Raw genomic sequence first — 18539 nt, forward strand, 5'->3', positions numbered from 1 at the left:
ACAGCTGAATCAAATGGTTTGATCTCTTCAGCATGCCATCATGTTTGGCAAAGGCCTGATAACAAGCCATTCATGTGATTCAGGTGTGTGGGAACAAGGATGCATCTAAAAGCTGCAGGACGGTAGCTCTCGAGGACCGGGATTGGGCACCCCTGCTATACAGCATATATCATGTTTATGCCACCAGCCCATTGGGTTTAAAATCATTCTGTCTGACCAAGTTTGGTTTAAATTTAGGTGAGATAACGGTTGACCCTGAACAGTAAAACAGATGTTAAACATGATGAAACGTGGCCAGTGACCTAAAGAGGTTTAAGGGAGGCGGGTTCAGAGCGACTAAGGGTCAAACCTTGACTAATTGCTAAAAGAGGCAGACTGGGTAGCTAAATGAAAAGCTGGCGAGAGTAATTATCGTAACGTTATCATTAAAATATATGACTGCAGCCCTTTGGGCCTTTTTCAGTGGAAAAGAATTTGTGAACTTTTGAGGTTTTAGCAAACAATATTTCATTATTGGGTCACGTTTAAATATTTTTTCACAAAAAAGTTGGGAAGAGACCCTCTTTTTTCAAGATTGTTTGGCCTGAGAAAGATTTTTTTGAGGGTTTTCCACATGGCTTGAGTGTAGACAACATGGGTGCAACAGTAGATTAGTGCAGCCTAGGTAACAGGTTGTGCTGTAAAGCTAATCAAACTCTCTATTTTGCCTCTAGTCAGGTTTGATCCAAACACAGGATGCAGAATATTTCTTGAGACCCGTGTCACACGGCTTGGCGCAGATGGAGAACTTCACAGCGCCCTTCGGTCATCAGCCACACATCCTCTATAAGAGAGAAAGGGACTCCCAAACACAGCGGCAACATGTGCTTCAAAAGAGATCCGCTGACAACACAGTGTTTGAACATCAATACAAGGGACTGCAAAAACAGCATGACAACAATAACAGCAACACTCAAGCTGACCTGATAAAACATCATGGAAGTGGCCAACAGCACAATGACCATCGCCATGACAGCGACTACAGACATGGGGAGAAGCAGAAGCAACACTTCTGTGGGAGAAGGAAGAAATGTATGTAAGGGCAATTTCTCCTTCTAATGCTAATGTAACATTGTAGTATTCCTCTTAAGATTTACATACATTATTGATTCCTGCACCTTCCTATTTGCTTGTTATAATACTTTTAAACCTCTAATAATTTGGTTTACATAGTGTTTATTAAAATCAATTTCACCTTAACCCGGAAACTTGCAAAAGAATTTGCAAGCACTGCTAACCTAACAATGTCTCTTGACTATAGGGGTCATAGATCATTATGTGTCAACTAGCCAAATCTCACTGGTATTTGGGTTTTCACGGTCAAACAGAAAGTAACAGCACCACTAAACTTTCATTTTAAGTGCTTAATCTGGCCGGCTAGGTAAAGTTTTTAACAACGAGGTGGCTCTTATTGCCAACTAAAGTCAGCCTCATAAATCCTCTTCTTCATGGATGGCTAGGCACTGCTAGATTGTAATAGATAGAGTAACAGCTGTACCAAACAAACTACTGAAGGGGTTTTTTGTTTGGTTCGGGTTATTTTTAACTCTCCTTTGTTGCTTTGTCTTAGTTTTTTGGCAAGAAGAAGAATTTGGACTGGAAATATCAAGAATTTGAATTGGTAATTCAAGATTCTGCTTTTAAAGCAATTATCAATCTTGGTAATTGCTTTAAAAGCAGTATTAAATAACGAAGAATGCAAAGAACATTTAGATTAGTAAAATGGGAAAAAATAATATACAAAATTTTTCTGGATTGGTGACATCCTAAGTGTTTAAGAACCAAACAATGTTATTTTATTTTGAGGTCAGCCTTACTCACATATTCTCCGATTTAGGGTGGATTTGATATTGGATCACTTTTTACTAATTTAATTATAAAAAAAAAAGCCATGAAGGCATTTTTGCCCTTTTCAGATTTTCATATGAAAACACTTAACACTTACTAAATAACCTTCTTATCCTTCGATAATATTACATGTGTTTACATTTGTGGTTTACTCTGTTTGTAACAGCTTCACGAGGGTGGCTGGTGGAAGCATCAAATTGCTATTTAATGATGGTAATATCATCATATTTGTGCAGCAAACATTCACAAATACTTGTGAAAATTGGACAGCAGCTGTGTCTCATTTTAAATTGTAACACAAGATTAAAGACAACACATTCTATGTTGACTTGGGTTTCACATATTGTTAAGACATTAGCTCCTTTTTATGTAAAGGAGACAATCAGCAGTGTGTTGTCACTTACACAACATGGGGATTGTAAATGTTGTAAAGCAGATTGTCTTAGACTGAAAATCTTTAAACACAATAACACTCATTCATGATTAGCTGATTCCTCGAACAATCATCATTTTCATGTATTTATTTAGACATTTGTGGTTGATTTTATAAGTAAAGGTTAATTCTTATAATTTCTGTTTACTTTGCACTATGACAAATGTTTGCTCTCAAGAAATTACCACAAGATCCGTTAACATTGCTTGCATCACGGGGGTCTTTCAAACGAGAGCAGCTGTATGTCCCTATGAAAACACAATGATGTTTGCATTTTTATAAGATGATATCACCGAACACCTGCGTTGTGTGTTCGTCGAAGGGCACTTTGGTCATTCACCTGCTTTCCGCCTGTATAAGCAAACTTTCTAGCCTTTATAGATTATCTAAGCCAGCGATGAGCAGGTCAAAATTTTGATAACCTATCAAAACACTGAAAATAAGACTTAAGAAGATAACGTTACAAGATACTATGGTTGCATGCTGTGCTTTTGCACTAACAGGTGTTCTACTTTATGTCATAGTTCAAATCTGAATGTTCGAAGGTGCTTTTACTCCCAGATTCACATAGCAAGCTTCAATTCATCAAAAGTTACAAAATCTTTTTCATAATACAGCCTTTCATTAGTACTAAATAAACAAATAAACAAAAAAAACATCATTTTGGGACAAAAATACACTATATTTATGTTACATGTCTATAGAATATGAAACAGCTCTGGAAGCACATACATTTCAGATGAATGTGTGTGCTTTCAACATGTAAATATTTCATATAGTTGATTGTTTTAAATATTGTTACTTTATGTAACTGTAGCTACTGCAAGGCAGAACACATACTAGGATTTCACACTTAATGGTAGCATAACATTGAGACTGCCAGAGTCAACAACAGTAAAAAAAAAAAAAAAAAAAAAAGCACAGTTGGCAGTTTATCCATGACATCAGGTCACAAAAGTAAGAGCACGGTTAATCATCCAGAGCTGTTGCCAGCTATTTGCCAGAATCGCTGGTTAGCACACATAAGCAAAGGTAAACATTTGGCCAGTGGCTACAAATGTATTTCAAATCACTTGCAAATGTAATCAGCAATGGAAAGGAAGGCTTGCATTTGTCATGGACATTATGGCTGCAATTAAGGCGCTATTATATACGCTATTGTTTGGGCTTTCATCAGTCACTCGGAAGCTTCCATACAGTAGTTCATCATGTTAACTGTGCAGCCATAGATCACTGAGTAATGCTCCATTCAGGTTGTTCAGCTGTTACTACATCATTTTGCTTCAGACCAGTTTATTACTTAATGAATTCTTACTCTATATCTTTTTCCATCTGTTTTCACAGACATGCCGAAACCTCCAGAAGAGGATATTTTTATCCTTCCAGATGAATACAAGTTTATCCCCAGGAATAAAAGGGCAGTGCTGATGAAGAACAAGGCCAACCAGGGACTCAATGTGGAGACACTTGTGGTGGTGGACAGAAAGATGATGGACAACCATGGCCATGAGAACATAACTACATATGTTCTTACTGTGCTTAACATGGTGAGACAAATTTAGTCTTTACCACTGTGTTTGATGTGCACTCTGCCTATAGGCTAGCATGGGCGCAGCACACATTCAAGACAGGAGTTACATAAATCAACCTTAAGGCTGACTCGTTTTTTTAAGAATACCAAATATGATGTCTTGTAACTTTATGGGAAAGTTGTCTTGTATTTTTACAAGTGGCTTTAACAGCAGAACCACAAAGCCTGGTGTAACTTTGCAGTCACATCATCAAATGAAGTTTTAGGATGCTGTGCTTTTTTTGCTATTATACACCATAACATCAGCTGATGAAAGAGGAAGCCATGCAATTTATTTGAAGTAAGGATTTAGTTACTTGACAATCCTGTCTGCTAGACTAACTTATCAGAGATCTTAAAACAGGAAACTGATATCTGGGTGAGATCATCTCCACAACGCTTGCAGTGTCCCCCTCCATTCCTCTCAGCTTATCTGTAAGCGAATACCGTCACACTTGTTTTGCTACTTAATGACTGACTGACAAATCCAAAGATAATCCATCTATTTTGAAAACATAGTTCCCTGTAGTAAAAACAAAGTCAGAGCAGTCACCGGCCTCATAGGAGTCACCTAAATACTATATGGGGTTTCACAGAAAATACCCAACGCTTCACACCACCTGCCAGCCCTCATGGGGCTTACAAAAGTCATTTAATATTTGTTGGAAAGGAAATCTAATAAGCTCTTTAGCTTTGTATAGAATTATGCTTTCACAGTGACAGTGGAAAGACAAAAAAAATCATAGTTACTTATTTAAAAAAACATGCAGTGCACTATGCATCACAAAACACTACAGATCTGTGGAAACAGGTGTGATACATTATTCCTATATGTAAAAACATATAGGGATTCATTGCTCTAATCAATTCAGAAATCTGACAGCCTGCCAAACACTCAGCTTTCAGCATAGCTTAGTTTAAGTGAGCTCTTTGATGACCTCCCTGACCTTTCTGCAACAAACCACGGCCATGTGTCTTCCTGTGAGTCAGCGCAAAGCAGGACGAAAAGAGGGAAATGAATGAGTTTTCCTAAAGATGTATTCGCGAGGTCTTAGAGAAAGGCATACAGCGAACCCTCATAGTCATATTATGGGAGTGGTGCATAAATATAAGTTAAGGACATTTTAACACATCAGCCTAGATTGTACTAATCAGATCCTCTTCGAGTACCAGTAACAGTTTTTAATGACAGATCCTGCATTTGTATAAACAGACGAGTACTTCAGATGTCACTTTGATGGTCACGTTCAAGCCACTTTAAACTTTGTAAAATTACTCATGCACATGTAGTTTATGTCTCAAATTACATGAGTTTGAAACATTACTTGAGATGGATTAGACAAATGCCAGATGCTCTAGTAATACGTCATAATGATTGTCTGTTTGCCTTTTAGGTCTCAAGTCTGTTCAAAGATGGCACAATAGGGGGAAATATCAACATAGTGATTGTGGGTCTCGTCCTCCTGGATGAAGAACAGGTGAGCGTGTCAGTTTTTAGTCAGAATCATCATTCACCCAGACAACTCAACCCTATACACTAACAATATGTTACCATGTTCTTTAGCTGTACATACCAAGGGGCAAAAAAAAAAAAGCAAAAAAGGATCATTTGTATGTTTATTTGTTTGTTTTGCCTGAGGTTCCAGATCTTTTTGGTCCTTCCAAAATCTTCCTGGGGCTGTTGTAACAACTAGGGGCTTTTACAGTTTAAATAGAGCATGTATTTCCCTGGATCTGTGCCACAGGGGAAATTCTCATGGAGTCTAGGAGTAAATGAGCGACACAGACAGAGAGAGACAAACTGTTGGGGTACAGTTGGGAAAAGTAAAGCAGCTTGAGAACAATGGCTTAGACTTGCCAGCCACTTCATAGATTTTAAAATTAAGTATTTATAAGCAGGAGGAATGGTGAAAATACAAAAATGTTCACAGACGTTTTCCTTTGTACACAAAAGAAAATCTGTAAGCCTTTATGTTGTTATCAACATGCATGCTATATGTCTAAGGGATCTTGGTTATTGATTATAAAGACCCAGAGAGAATCTGTAAGTTGGCAGTAAATATATGGATAATAATGCTTTACCTCAATGAAGTTAATACTGTCATCATATCTTTTTATGTGTTTTATGTCACAGAATGGCTTAGTAATCAACCACCATGCAGACCACACACTGAACAGCTTTTGCCACTGGCAGTCCACCCTGGGAGGTAGAGAGGGCCGGCACCATGACCACGCCATCCTCCTCACGGGACTCGACATCTGCTCTTGGAAGAATGAACCCTGTGATACTCTTGGTATGACTTTAAAAACCTCTTTGTTGCTCTATTGCTTGTAAATCACAAAAGAGCAGATTCTGCAACAACCAAATGCCAGAAGGCCTCATTTGAGGCAATAAACAATCCTGTCAATACACCGATCCATCATATTTGCTCAGCGTACCTTAACCTGGAAAGAAAAATCTATCATCTTCTTTATTTTTATGTTTAGTTTTTAACTTTATGTTGAATCCAGATTTATTATAAATGTATTACCAGTTATCAGTATCCGATCAAAAAACAATAACAACAATTTTAGGCTGTTTGGGGTACTTTGTATTTCTGGTGATTTGGTACCATGTTTTCATTACTGATCAAATATTGTTGGTAAGGTACGCTGCCATTGTTTCTGTCTACTTTTAGACTTCTCACAGCTTTAATTAGGGACTTTACAAGAAACAAATAATTGCGAAATCCTCTTAAATTAATAAATAAACACTGTTATACAGGCACAAGTGATTTTGCCGCCTAGCTCCAATAATAGCCATAGCTGCTAGCTGCTACCTTAATGATCATTAAGAGACAGCTAATGCGGCTATAAGTTAAATGTGTGTGCTGGCCAGGCTGACATTTGTGCTACCTGTTTAGAGCTTAATTATTGTTGAAAAAGGGGGCTTTACTCACCTCTTGAAATTGTTCATAAAGTGTTGTTCACTGCTGTGGCACTATTTTTGTGCCACTATTCTGAGCGCAGGTGCAGGTGCAAGTGTTGCATTTTGAGGAGAAATTTATTTTGAGCGAAGAAAAGCTAAATTTGAGTGAACAAAATTCATGCAAATATGTGATGTCTTGATAAATCGAGCAGATATTTGAAGTTCACACAGCACCATTCTCGCATGAAAATATCTTAAAAGTTTATTTTGTGACCCAGAGTAATATTTCAAACTCCGCCACTCTGTGTTCCTCCGCCACTGCCTCGTTTGAGTTCTGGACGAAATGGATTCTGGGATATTGCATTTCGTCATTTCGAGCTGATTGGAGACCAAAACAGCCAGTCAGATTTTTTTGCATCCAAGTCTGTGATTGGCTGGTTTTGTGGCACAAATATAACGGTGTAGAGAAAGAGTTGAGCGCGCACGGGTAGAAATGTTGAGAGCGCAGCAACACATTGCGTGCAAGCGCAAATGCAAAAACTGAGCGAGAGGGGCTGCTATTGTGTGTGTGTGTGTGTGTGTGTATGGATAATAACAAACACTGAAATACATTTTTTGCACGCAGCAACGAATTTTGTTCACTCAAATTTAGCTTTTCTTCGCTCAAAATAAATTTCTCCTCAAAATGCAACACTTGCACCTGCATTTTTTTTACGTGCGCTCAGAATAGTGGCACAAAAATAACGCCATATTCAGCTGCTAGTAAAGCAGCAACATGCCTTCAGCATGTTGTGTGAAGTTGTGTGTTAGCTAGGTGAAACAAAGATAACACTGTTGATATCAGTGCTATATCATGCCGCAGTTCATCTGATGCAATAGTAATTAAGTATTTAGTGATAATTAGTATCCGAATATTTTTTTTTTTTACTTTTTTTTTTTTGCCAACCGTATTTAACAGAGATAAGAGAAAAACCAGATAGAAATTCAGAAAGTGGACACATTATCAGGTTTTCATTTAGTTTAGAGTGCTTAGTGTTTTTCTACATAGACTAAGCTCAGCTGGCTTGAGCATTCAGACACACGCTGTCTCTGTGAGTGTGCATCACCTAGCACAATAACAGAAGCTTATTTGGGGTAATGACCGTGCAAACACATTCTTATCTTCCACACTGTGAGAAAAAAACTCCCCTTTTTTGCACCAGAAAAACACAAGAGTGTAACTTCCCCAGACCTAAGATTTTACAATAAAGTGTCAAAACAGGCACTAACCTCATCCATACAGCTGTGCAAGCTTAGATAAAAGGTGTGTGTGTGTGTGTGTGTGTGTGTGTGTGTGTGTGTGTGTGTGTTTGTGTGTCTGTCCAGTCAAAATAAGAATCAGTGCTTTCTAATTCCCAGAAGTACGATGTAAAATAGGCATTAGCACAACCATTCACTGTTTATTTGGATTACTATTAGAGCCCTATTCTTCAATGTTTTTATTCATATTTCAAAACTGTCATATAATATCAATGACCTACCTCTTTCCTAACACAAAAAAGAAATAAATGGTAGTTCTCACAGTTAATCTCCCTTGTTATATTTAATATCATTGCTCACATTAGTTATATACATGAGCCACTCTGTGGCAAAGACTTAGAGATGTAAATCAAACAACATTTAAGGCCAAATTCGCCATGAAACTCTAAGGAAAAAACGTTAAGGGAGGCTCTCGTGTGGATTAGCCTTTTTGATTCAGAGCCAGAGGTTGCTGTAAATGTGAGCGACAGGAGGAGAGAGGACAGAGAGAGGCATAAAGGGAGCTGAATACTATAAAAGAGTTTAACTGAGAATGAGAGATATGAGAAATATGTGAAGATAGGGAAAGAATGTTTTAAAGTGAAGTAAAAGGTAGCATATGTGACTATATAGAGAACCATATGTTATCATATGGAAGGATTTGAATTCACTGATGTTGTTTGATATTTCCGACATGTGCCCTCCACAAATTCACACCAGTGCGTATCGTTTGAGAAATTTCTCTTGCAATGTAGAGTTAAAAAGCTGAGAAGAAGCAACTTGACAGCAGTTATTTTAACTAACCAATTACAGTTATTTTTGGAATGGCTTTTTTAAACTAATAAAGAATAAAACTTGTATTAAAGATTGCAAAAACAAAAATCTATCACTGCTTTTGCAGGGTTTGCTCCAATTAGCGGGATGTGTAGCAAATACCGCAGCTGTACCATTAATGAGGACACTGGCCTGGGTTTGGCATTCACCATCGCCCATGAATCAGGACACAAGTAAGGGTTTCCAAAGTACATTCAGCCTCGTTCAACCTTGTTCGACAATGAAATGAAAAATGTACCAAAATTTGTTTTAATTCATGTAAAAATAAATAATCTATTAGAATGACAACTTCTGCATTTGTTACATGTGAAGTAGATGATTATGTCACCTGAATTTGTAGATAAAAATCTCTTTTTTTTAACTCTCCAGTTTTGGAATGGTCCATGATGGTGAAGGGAATGTTTGTAAAAAGTCAGAAGGCAACATCATGTCTCCCACATTAGCTGGTCACAACGGTGTCTTCTCCTGGTCTGCTTGCAGCCGTCAGTACCTCAGCCGCTTCCTCAAGTAAGCAATTGGGTTTTTTTTTTTACTTTCATTGTGTTGACTAAAAGAAATTAAACTAGTGTTTTTAAGAATTTTCATGTCTGCCTTTTTGTTAGAGTTCACACAACAAACACAACAACTACATTTTTCAAACTGGCCACTTAATTAATTCATGCATTCATTGTGTTTTTTATTTTTAATGTGTCAAGTGAAAAATTGTACTTTTACCTATATAAAACCTGTAAAAGATTTTATATTTCAAAAGCAATTTTAAAGCTTTGAATGAACAAGAGGCTACATGCAATTAAGTAAAGAATGTAGTTACCATAGCAGCTAATTTAAGTGAAATATGGTCCTACATTTCTCTTAGTGCTCTTTTACAAAATGCACTTTTATTGTGCATCAAGATGCATGCTTGTAAAAGCCGTAAGTTTGCATGGCAGTTGGTTTGTGCACTGTTCTGCTTATAGCCTGCTCTCCCAAGCGGGAAAACAGCCATCACAGACAACGCGCCCATGTGTCTGGACATGTTTCTATTTGTCTGTGGATGTAGGTGTGTGTGTCTGTGTGCGTGTATACTTGAAACTAGATAGCTCAGAGTCAGTGCCCACCACTAAATTTACCCGTGTGTTAGCTGAACTGTCAGGTCTCCCCTCTCAGAGTGGCGGAGACAGACAGTGTATTTCCTCGCTGAGTTATTAGAGCTGGGATGACCTCAACCTCATTAGAGCTGTCAGTTTTATATTAAACTCCCATCACCTCTTGAGGTCACATGGAGGAGAGCGCTGAAACATTAAACCATCAAGGAGTCGTCATCTTGCATTATTACTGAATGATATTATTGCTGAAATGTTGTATGTTTTCCTAGCTGCAATCATGAGACTCCACAGTGTCTCCTTCATCTGCTATGGAGAGAAGCATTATGTCAGCCAGCAGAGTTTATATTACACTCACTCTAGATCTACTTCTCTTCAGTCAGCCATGACAGACAGGCCGGACTGTACGCATGGTCAGATGCTTTATCCCTCCATGCCTAACATGGATGGATAATCTTCACGTCAGTGAAAGCAAATTCCTTAAAAGCCAGTTGAAGTTGTTTTTGTTGTTGAAGCTGGTGAAACCAACCAGAAAGCTTCAAGATCCCCTTCTCTCTCAGACTCCTCTGAGAAATGTGCTTATTTAGCTCCTTGCTGAGAGTTTAAGGAAGGAGTGAAGCATTTGTAGCAACTGATTAGGCAGAGAAATCAAGCTGGAAAGGATGTGTAGCAGGTCTAAAGAGTACTTTGAGGAGCTGAGGAGTGAAGAAAATGAGAGGGCAGGAATGGATGGATGGAGCACAGGTAGTGAAGTGCAGTAGGGACTAAGTGAGGGAAGCTATGAAGAGGATGAAGAGCACAAGGAGAGGTAGTCCAAATGGCATACCTGTTGAGGTATAGAGATGTTTAGGAGAAAGGGCTTTGGAGTTTTTAACCACATTGTTTAGCACAAGCCTGGGGAGTGAGAGGATGTGTAAGGAATCGAGAAGAAGTGTACTGTGCCAGTTTGCAGGAACAAGGGTGATGTGCAAAGCTGTAGTAGGTCCAGTGGGATAAAGCTGATAAGGCATACCATGAAGCTCTAGGAAAGAGTTGTTGAAGCTAGGCTGAGAAGAGAGGTGATGATTAGTGAGCAGCAGCATGGCAGAGAAGTGCACTACAGATGTGATGTTTGCTTTGAGAGTGTTGATGGAAAAGTTGAGTTGCACTGTCTTTGTAGATCTAGAGAAACCATATGATACAATGCCAAGAGAGGAGTTGTGGTATTATACGAGGATGTTGGGAGTAGCAGTGAAGTATGTGAGGGTGATGCAGGACATGTACTGAAGGTGGACGAGTCAGCCATCTAAAGCATCGGACAGTGCACAAGAGAGGTGAAGAATAGAGTGCAGGCAGGGTGTAGTGGCTGGAGTATCAGGGGTGATTTTCGACAGAAGGATAATAGCAAAAGTGTAAGGACAAGTTTATAAGACGGTAGTGAGACCTGCTATGATGTCTGGTTTGGAGACAGTAGCACAAAAAAAGACGAGAAGCCAACCAGAAGTGGTAGAGTTGAACATGCTAATATTTTCACTAGGAGTGACGAGGATGGACCAGATTAGAAATGAGTATATTAGATGGACTGCTCAGGATTTGCAGTTTGGAAAGAAAGTTTTAGAGTGGAAGGCTGAAATGGTTTGGGCATGTGCAAAGAAGAGAAACTTGGTACATTAAACAGGGGGAGCTGAATATGGACTTGCCATGCAGGAGGGAAAGAGGAAGAGCACAGGAAAGATTTCTGGACAAAGAGAGGACATGCAGAGGAGACAGAGGACAGAGGAGGATACTAAAGATAGGGTGAGATGCAAGCCACTGCAGCAACCCCTAATGGGAGCAGCTGAATGAAGAAGAAGCTCCATCAGAGTTGCAGAAAAAGTCTCTACATGGTTTGCAGATTGTGACCATTTCTAGTTAGCTTATCTTAATTTAGCATAGCATATCTCAGCCTAAAAACTAGGACAGGGAAACTGCTTGGCCGGCTATGCTAAAGTAATAAAACCAATCATTTCCATCTGTAAAACAGATATACTACATTATATCTTGTCAGTCATAATAATCAAATGACAAACAGCATGCAAAATGTTTCCGTTTTAGAAATGCAGTTAGTGAGACTTTGTTACTTACGGACTTAATTTAAAATTAAGCTAATAGGAAGTTTGCAAGCAGCGAACATACTGTAAACATAAAATGTGTTTACAGTATGTTTGTTGGACGCTGGTTTGTTTGATATGTTTGGTTGACACTCAGCAATGTTAATCAAAAAGTCTTGCAGATAAATGTTCTTCAGCTATGAGTCTGCTTGTGACCAGTCTTATCTAAACCTTTTATGATTTTTTTTTCAGCAGTTTGCTGTCTGTGTTTTATGTGCCAACAAAAAAATAGATAGATATAAATAGCCCTCGGTCTGGATGGGGTGAGCCTGTAGATCCTGAGGGAATCATAGAAAAGAAAGGATGCTTTTTTATCTTTAGCTGATGAGAATCTTGTGTACATTTTTTAGGGAGGGGGTAAATTTTGTCTTAAGCCTCTTGCCCTCAAGAGATCCTACAAATCATTTTGTAATTTTACTTGTGAATTACATTAAGTCCTCCCAATCTTTACTTGAGTCCTTGCTGATATGTGTGATTACACAGTACTGTAAATGTAATGTATTTTTCAGAAACCATATTATGTGAATAATGTAGAATACCAGAATATTGCACTTGTAGAACAGACATTGTTCTCTTTAGACACACAGGGCCCATAAAGCAATGGAAGATCTCACATATACACACACAGACACTCATACACTCTGCTAAAGCAATCAGGACCACTCACTAACACAATGAACCATTCCAGCATATTTTGCCTTTTCATGCTCTTTCCACCATATTCTTGTATTATATTCCCCGACTGCAGCGTTTAAGCTGTAAAACATCGCTGTATAGTAACCAGTGATATCAGTTAACATTGGAAACCCCCTGCTGGTGTTAGGATATGAGCGATATGGGCAAGGACTTTTTATGTCTGTCATAATTGAGTGTCTGATGCATTAAAACATTACCCACAGGTTTTGAGTTTGCCAACTTGTTATGTTACCATAGCTACACTTTACAGTTGTCACTGTGCTGGGAACAATGGAACACGTGGAGTGATGCTCGCTTTTGGAATTTCTATGTGCACAGCAGGCAGTCTCATATGCCAGCTACTTAACTCTTTTTTGTGCTTTTCCTTTGCTATCTCCCTATCAAATTCCCCAGTTCTGCCCAGGCTTTGTGCCTATCAGATGAACCAAGAGCAATCACAGAGTATCAATACCCTGAGAAGCTGCCTGGCGAGCTGTACGATGCAGACACACAATGCAAATGGCAGTTTGGGGAGAAGGCCAAACTCTGCACCCTTGATTTTAAGAAGGTAATAAAACTGATTTGGACTCTCTTATGCCATCTAATGCTAATTTAAAAACAGGTTTATAATCCCAGTCAGGGATTTTATCACCACATCTACTGGAACGTGAGCATTTGATACGTTTTTTTAACAATCATGTGTTGCTAGTTAGGGGGAAAAAAGTCAAAGAATGCAAGAGTGGGATGGGATGAATGAGGTAGAGGAAAAATCAAATAAAAAGAGGAAGGAAAAGAGAAACTGATCCGGGTTACATGCCCTTGTGCATGTACACACATATGCATCCACACACAAAGACTGAGACTCGAAGACTGCCCATGATATACTGTACTCACTGGGATAGATGACTAAATATACACTGGAGCATTGCCAGTGGGAATCTCTGCTCGTTGCTCTCCCATTGTCTCATTGCTGCTGATCTTACTGTTAGAAATACTCTCCCAGATAATCCGAATAGGGCTTTAAATACTTGTTAAATGTAATCAGTCTTAAAATATAGTATCCCACCTGAACCTCAGTTGAGCCAAAGCTGCACCTGTATTGTTTAAACCATTCAGGCAAGGATGTTCTCAGTGTTTAGATGAAATACAAAGCTCTCTGAAGAAACAAACAAGGTTAAACCATCCATCTACCCCACAGACCCTTAGCAGCCAATAGTTCATTTTTGTCACAGACCCTCTAACAGATTATTGTGACCTTTTTTGTATACTACAATGGCGCACATATTTGCAGCACCATAGCATTTAGTCACACACAGGATAAAGGTTTCTATTTGTTGCAGTCAAGTGGACCAGTATAAAAATCTGATAATATATGTACTGCAATTTTGTGCTTTGTATTCATTTATTTTAACATTTTATTTTAACCTGTCTTGTTCCTTTATCATTTTCTGTGTAGCAAATTTTCTTCATCTGGAAGATATCATTACCAAAAATGATCAACGATAAAGCAAGATGGATATTTAATGCTTTGTAATAAAGTTACTGCAGTATGTATCAAATATGTTATGTCTGCAGTATGGGACTTGAAGCAAGTGACTTTTTTAATTTATGCTCTAAGAAATGCCAGTGCCAGTAGTAGCTGGCTTTGAATCCTAGGTCTTCTGCACATGCTGTCCTTCTTTGTGTGCTTATATAAACGTCTGAATATCCGTGGATTATTACATTTATAACATACGCTTGTGCACCTGGTAGCAGCAAGGTGCTCTGGACTGATAAATCTCCAAGCAGCCATTACACTCACTGTCTTTCTGAGCACTTGTTACTCATAAAAAATAAAACAGCCCACAAGAATCGGCCTCAGCGGCGCAGTTCATGGTGTAATGAATTCTTTTTTCACTAAACTTTTTGGCAGCTGTTGTCAAGATAAGGTACCACTGGAGGGAACAAATGATACTCTCTGCGGTTAGATAGGGATGGGCTATTCTATAGGAAAAATTGAATAATGTTAATGGGCGTTTTTCTTTCTTTCTCAGCCTCTGACACACTATCCATCATTTCTCTCTGTCTCTCCTCCCATCGCTAACCGCTCTCTGCCATTATTTTACTGCTACAAACGGCCCGAGCAAGCGAAACAGATGGACAAATAGTCCTTGGGATGAATTCCATGGTGGCAAGCTGAGGCTGAGGTGTCTGTCAGCATCTGCACTAAGTTGTCAAAATCTGATATAGTCATTCAAATAGCAACAGAGTAGACATGTTAAAAAGCAGCAGGCTGTGTTTCTCAGGCAATGCGAGCAGGGAAACAGGCCGGTGCTCCCAGCTGAATCTTTAATGACTGAGTAACACAGCCATTACATCATGTAAGTTTGGTAAAACAGTTGTGCCCTGTTAATACTTTGTCCTAATCTTCATGTTCTGTGTTACTTCTTCACTTTGGTGTTTCACTTCCTCAAAGCTGAAGATCGCTACGTCGATCCGCAACAGAGATGATGTTGGAACCACTTAGACCAGATTTTATGTATCGATGCTGATGTCTTTACCGTAGCTACTGAAGCATAAATATTTTGGAGATTCACATTTGCTGCACACGGGAAGCTCTCCAGAAAATAATTATTCAGACAGTTGCAGATTCAGCAAGATTCCTTCAACATGTTTTATTAGCTCTCAAGAGGCAAAATCAAAATGCTATTACAAGTGATCATTTTTCCCCACTGCAAGCTTTGTTTACAGCTATTGTGAGGAGGATCGTGATGATCCAGTTTCTGGAATCTGGAGCAAGAAGTAAGTTAAGGTTTCCATGTTTCTCTCTCTTATGTTGTTCCAGGATATCTGCAAGGCTCTGTGGTGCCACCGTGTTGGGAGGAAGTGTGAGACCAAATTCATGCCAGCTGCTGAGGGCTCTGCTTGCGGCCCCGATATGGTGACTTAACACATGATGTAGTGCGTGTGTGCGCATGTGTGGGTATGGCGATGTGTTTGGTTAAAGGGGTTGACACTCACAGGCTTTTTTACCTCAAGAGTGGCATCACATGAGTGGCATGGGAGCCGCTGACTTCTACTGGAATCTTTTATCCATTTCCTTAGAGGCATTTGAAGCGGAAGACAGTTCCAACCGCTAGCAGGAAAATGAAGATACCTTCTTCAAAATGTCATTTGTACACTGGAAAAAAAGTCCACAATCTATTCAGGGCATAGAGTTAGCTTTTAGTCATATCACCAATAAGATAACCTTTGTTTCTTGATAGCCAAAGGAGCCAAAATGTTCCTCCAATTGATATGGCATTTAGCAAACATTGCCTTTATTCTTTAGGACAGCCTAAACAAGAGCCCCACACACATTTCCTCTCAGTTTTGGTGAGAAAAATACCATCCAACAGAGTAACACAACTCAGTAAGAGAGTTTTACTCTGTTATGTGTGCTAACTTAAGAAAAGTGGATTTAAACACGTCTATTGAAAAATGACTTCACTCTCAGGGCAAATTCTCCTTCCTGCATATCAGTTGCCCTAGCAGTGTTTTGGCAGTGTGCTTCTTTACATTACCAAGCGTGTAAAAGTATAAGCGGGGGAAAGCTTGTAAAAATGGGAAACACATTCTTTGACTTAGGGATACCACAGACCTTTAAGTCAGTAAGCTGCAAAGGACAATAAGCCATAGCTATGAATACACTGAAAAGGCAACAATGATGTGCATAGCCTTATAAAAGTAACATTTATTGAGTGTTTTATTGTTATGTAGTGTTAAGTCCAGCTATTTGAAAGCAAATGGCTTGAACTGAGTGATACTACACTTCTTTTAACTGCTTTTTGCTTACATAGCAATGGCCTCATATCCCAGCACAGACTATTTAAGTTATTTTCAAGCCAAATCAGCAACTTTACTTTGATTTAGTACATTTGAGGGTAGTGTAAATGAAAACTCCTTTTTTTTTCTTTTGCTCTAGGTACCACTCTGTCCTTCCTTCTTTTACCTCAGGGAGCAGCTGCAGTTCGTTTGTTGCTGATGTGGCAGAAATATGCAATTGGCTTGGATCCAAAAAGCAATCTGCGCTCTTTATTTATTCTTTGTTTTCTTTTTCATTCTTCTTTTCAAGATGATTCCCCCCCGAGGCTTGCTCTTTCTCTTACCCTCACTCCCCTGACAGCTTCTCATCAACGTTTGCATCTCAATATATTAAACTTGATGGTTTAATCTCGCGCTCCCCCTCCACGGGAAAATTAACCGAGCACAAACACTGACTGCCTCACATAGGAATCTGCGGCACTCAGCCGCAGGGGGAAAACTGAGGGGAAATCAGCTGTTCTAGTTCTTAGTCAAGGACCATGAGATTAGTTGGTAAGGTGTGCATGAGTCTGCATATGCTGGCGTGTGGGTCTGTGGTCTCTTGTGTAGTTATTGTTCACATAGTGAGAACAAGAACAGCTGCATATGTTCGATGTATGGACATAGCACAGCTTATGCAATACCAGTGTGTGTGGAATTCTGGGAGAAGAAGTACACTGAAGCTGATTAATGATTCGGCCTTTGATGTATGTACTCGATTGTGGCTTTGAGTTTTCCCTGTACGATAACCATCATTGCATGCAGTCCAAAGAAGTGCAGAAACATATTTAAAGATTTTTATTTTTTTTTATCCACTATCGTGTAATCTTTGGTTTTGCCTGCTGCCTTAAGGGACACATTTGGCAGTGTTCACTGCTCGAAAGCTGCTTGGTCAGAAGCAGCTAGTAACACTATATGCACATGGCTTTTCAGTCCACCAGAGATCAGAATGAAAGAGAAATTGGTCTTTGAAAATTGAAAGAGCATGAGATGACCTTGAAAAGGTTTTACTGGTAGACTGTGAACATGTAACCAGGACTGGGCCACAGTTAAAAAAAAACACAAAACAAAACAGTACAGTAAGCACAGTAAGTCATGTCTTGACGTGGCAGAGGTGAACATAATAAGGCACATTTGCAGTGCAATCAAATCAAGTATTAAACAGATTTTAACCTCACTGCTCTTCTCTACAAAATCTCTGTTAAGTCCAGTCCCACAGACTTGCACGGATGTTAGAATAGCACTTGCCAGTGAGTTTGCAGCCAGCATGTTCAGTGATCCTATTAATGACCACAGCACACTCTACCTAGAACAGAGCGTTCCCCATAATGAGAAATGCATGCCACATGCTACATATGAGAAACGGTAAAGATGGACGATGCTGCAGTCTGATTGTGTGTGAGTTCACTCGTGATTAAGATAAAAACGGGTCTAGTTTTGACAGTTTCTATTTGAACCCCCATTCTGCTGCATCTTTCTCTTTCCCATATATCAATGCTCTTTTGTTCCCTTCAGTGGTGTCGTCGGGGCCAGTGTGTGAAACAGGGTGATGAGGGTCCAAGGCCTCAGCATGGCCACTGGTCAGAGTGGTCCACCTGGTCTACATGCTCTAGAAGCTGTGAGAGCGGCGTTACATATCGTGAGAGGCAATGCAACAACCCCAGGTAGGGAAAGACAAAGCAATGGCCTCTGACATTATATTTACATAGAATCTTACATAGCATTAGAAAAACATAAATGTACAAGTGACTACAAACTTTACTCAAAACCTCTTCTGTCTGTATTGCTAGCTGACAGTTAACACAAAAACTGAAGCGGCACCTAGTTTTCTCTATATTTAAAAGTCCTCACATCCACTTGTCCTTAGTATCCTTTTAAAAACTTTTAATGATTTTTAAGCCAGACTAAAATAATTTTTGGA

The 18539-nt window shown here is 39.1% G+C and overlaps 1 protein-coding gene across 3 annotated transcripts in view; it reads left to right on the forward strand.

Annotated features, from left to right (window-relative positions):
* The window catches only part of adamts16 (ADAM metallopeptidase with thrombospondin type 1 motif, 16), a 52393-nt gene that overhangs the window by 13186 nt on the left and 20668 nt on the right, over nt 1-18539 (forward strand). For all 3 annotated transcript variants that reach the window (XM_082551186.1, XM_082551185.1, XM_082551187.1), the window contains exons 4-12: nt 714-1071; nt 3665-3867; nt 5285-5368; nt 6025-6184; nt 8978-9083; nt 9280-9417; nt 13211-13364; nt 15621-15716; nt 18134-18282. In XM_082551186.1, coding sequence (XP_082407312.1) covers nt 714-1071; nt 3665-3867; nt 5285-5368; nt 6025-6184; nt 8978-9083; nt 9280-9417; nt 13211-13364; nt 15621-15716; nt 18134-18282 — 1448 coding nt within the window. The remainder of the gene's footprint in view (nt 1-713; nt 1072-3664; nt 3868-5284; nt 5369-6024; nt 6185-8977; nt 9084-9279; nt 9418-13210; nt 13365-15620; nt 15717-18133; nt 18283-18539) is intronic.

This window comes from Aulonocara stuartgranti (genome assembly GCF_965226115.1).
Source record: "Aulonocara stuartgranti genome assembly, chromosome: 11".
Classification (NCBI taxonomy): domain Eukaryota; kingdom Metazoa; phylum Chordata; class Actinopteri; order Cichliformes; family Cichlidae; genus Aulonocara; species Aulonocara stuartgranti.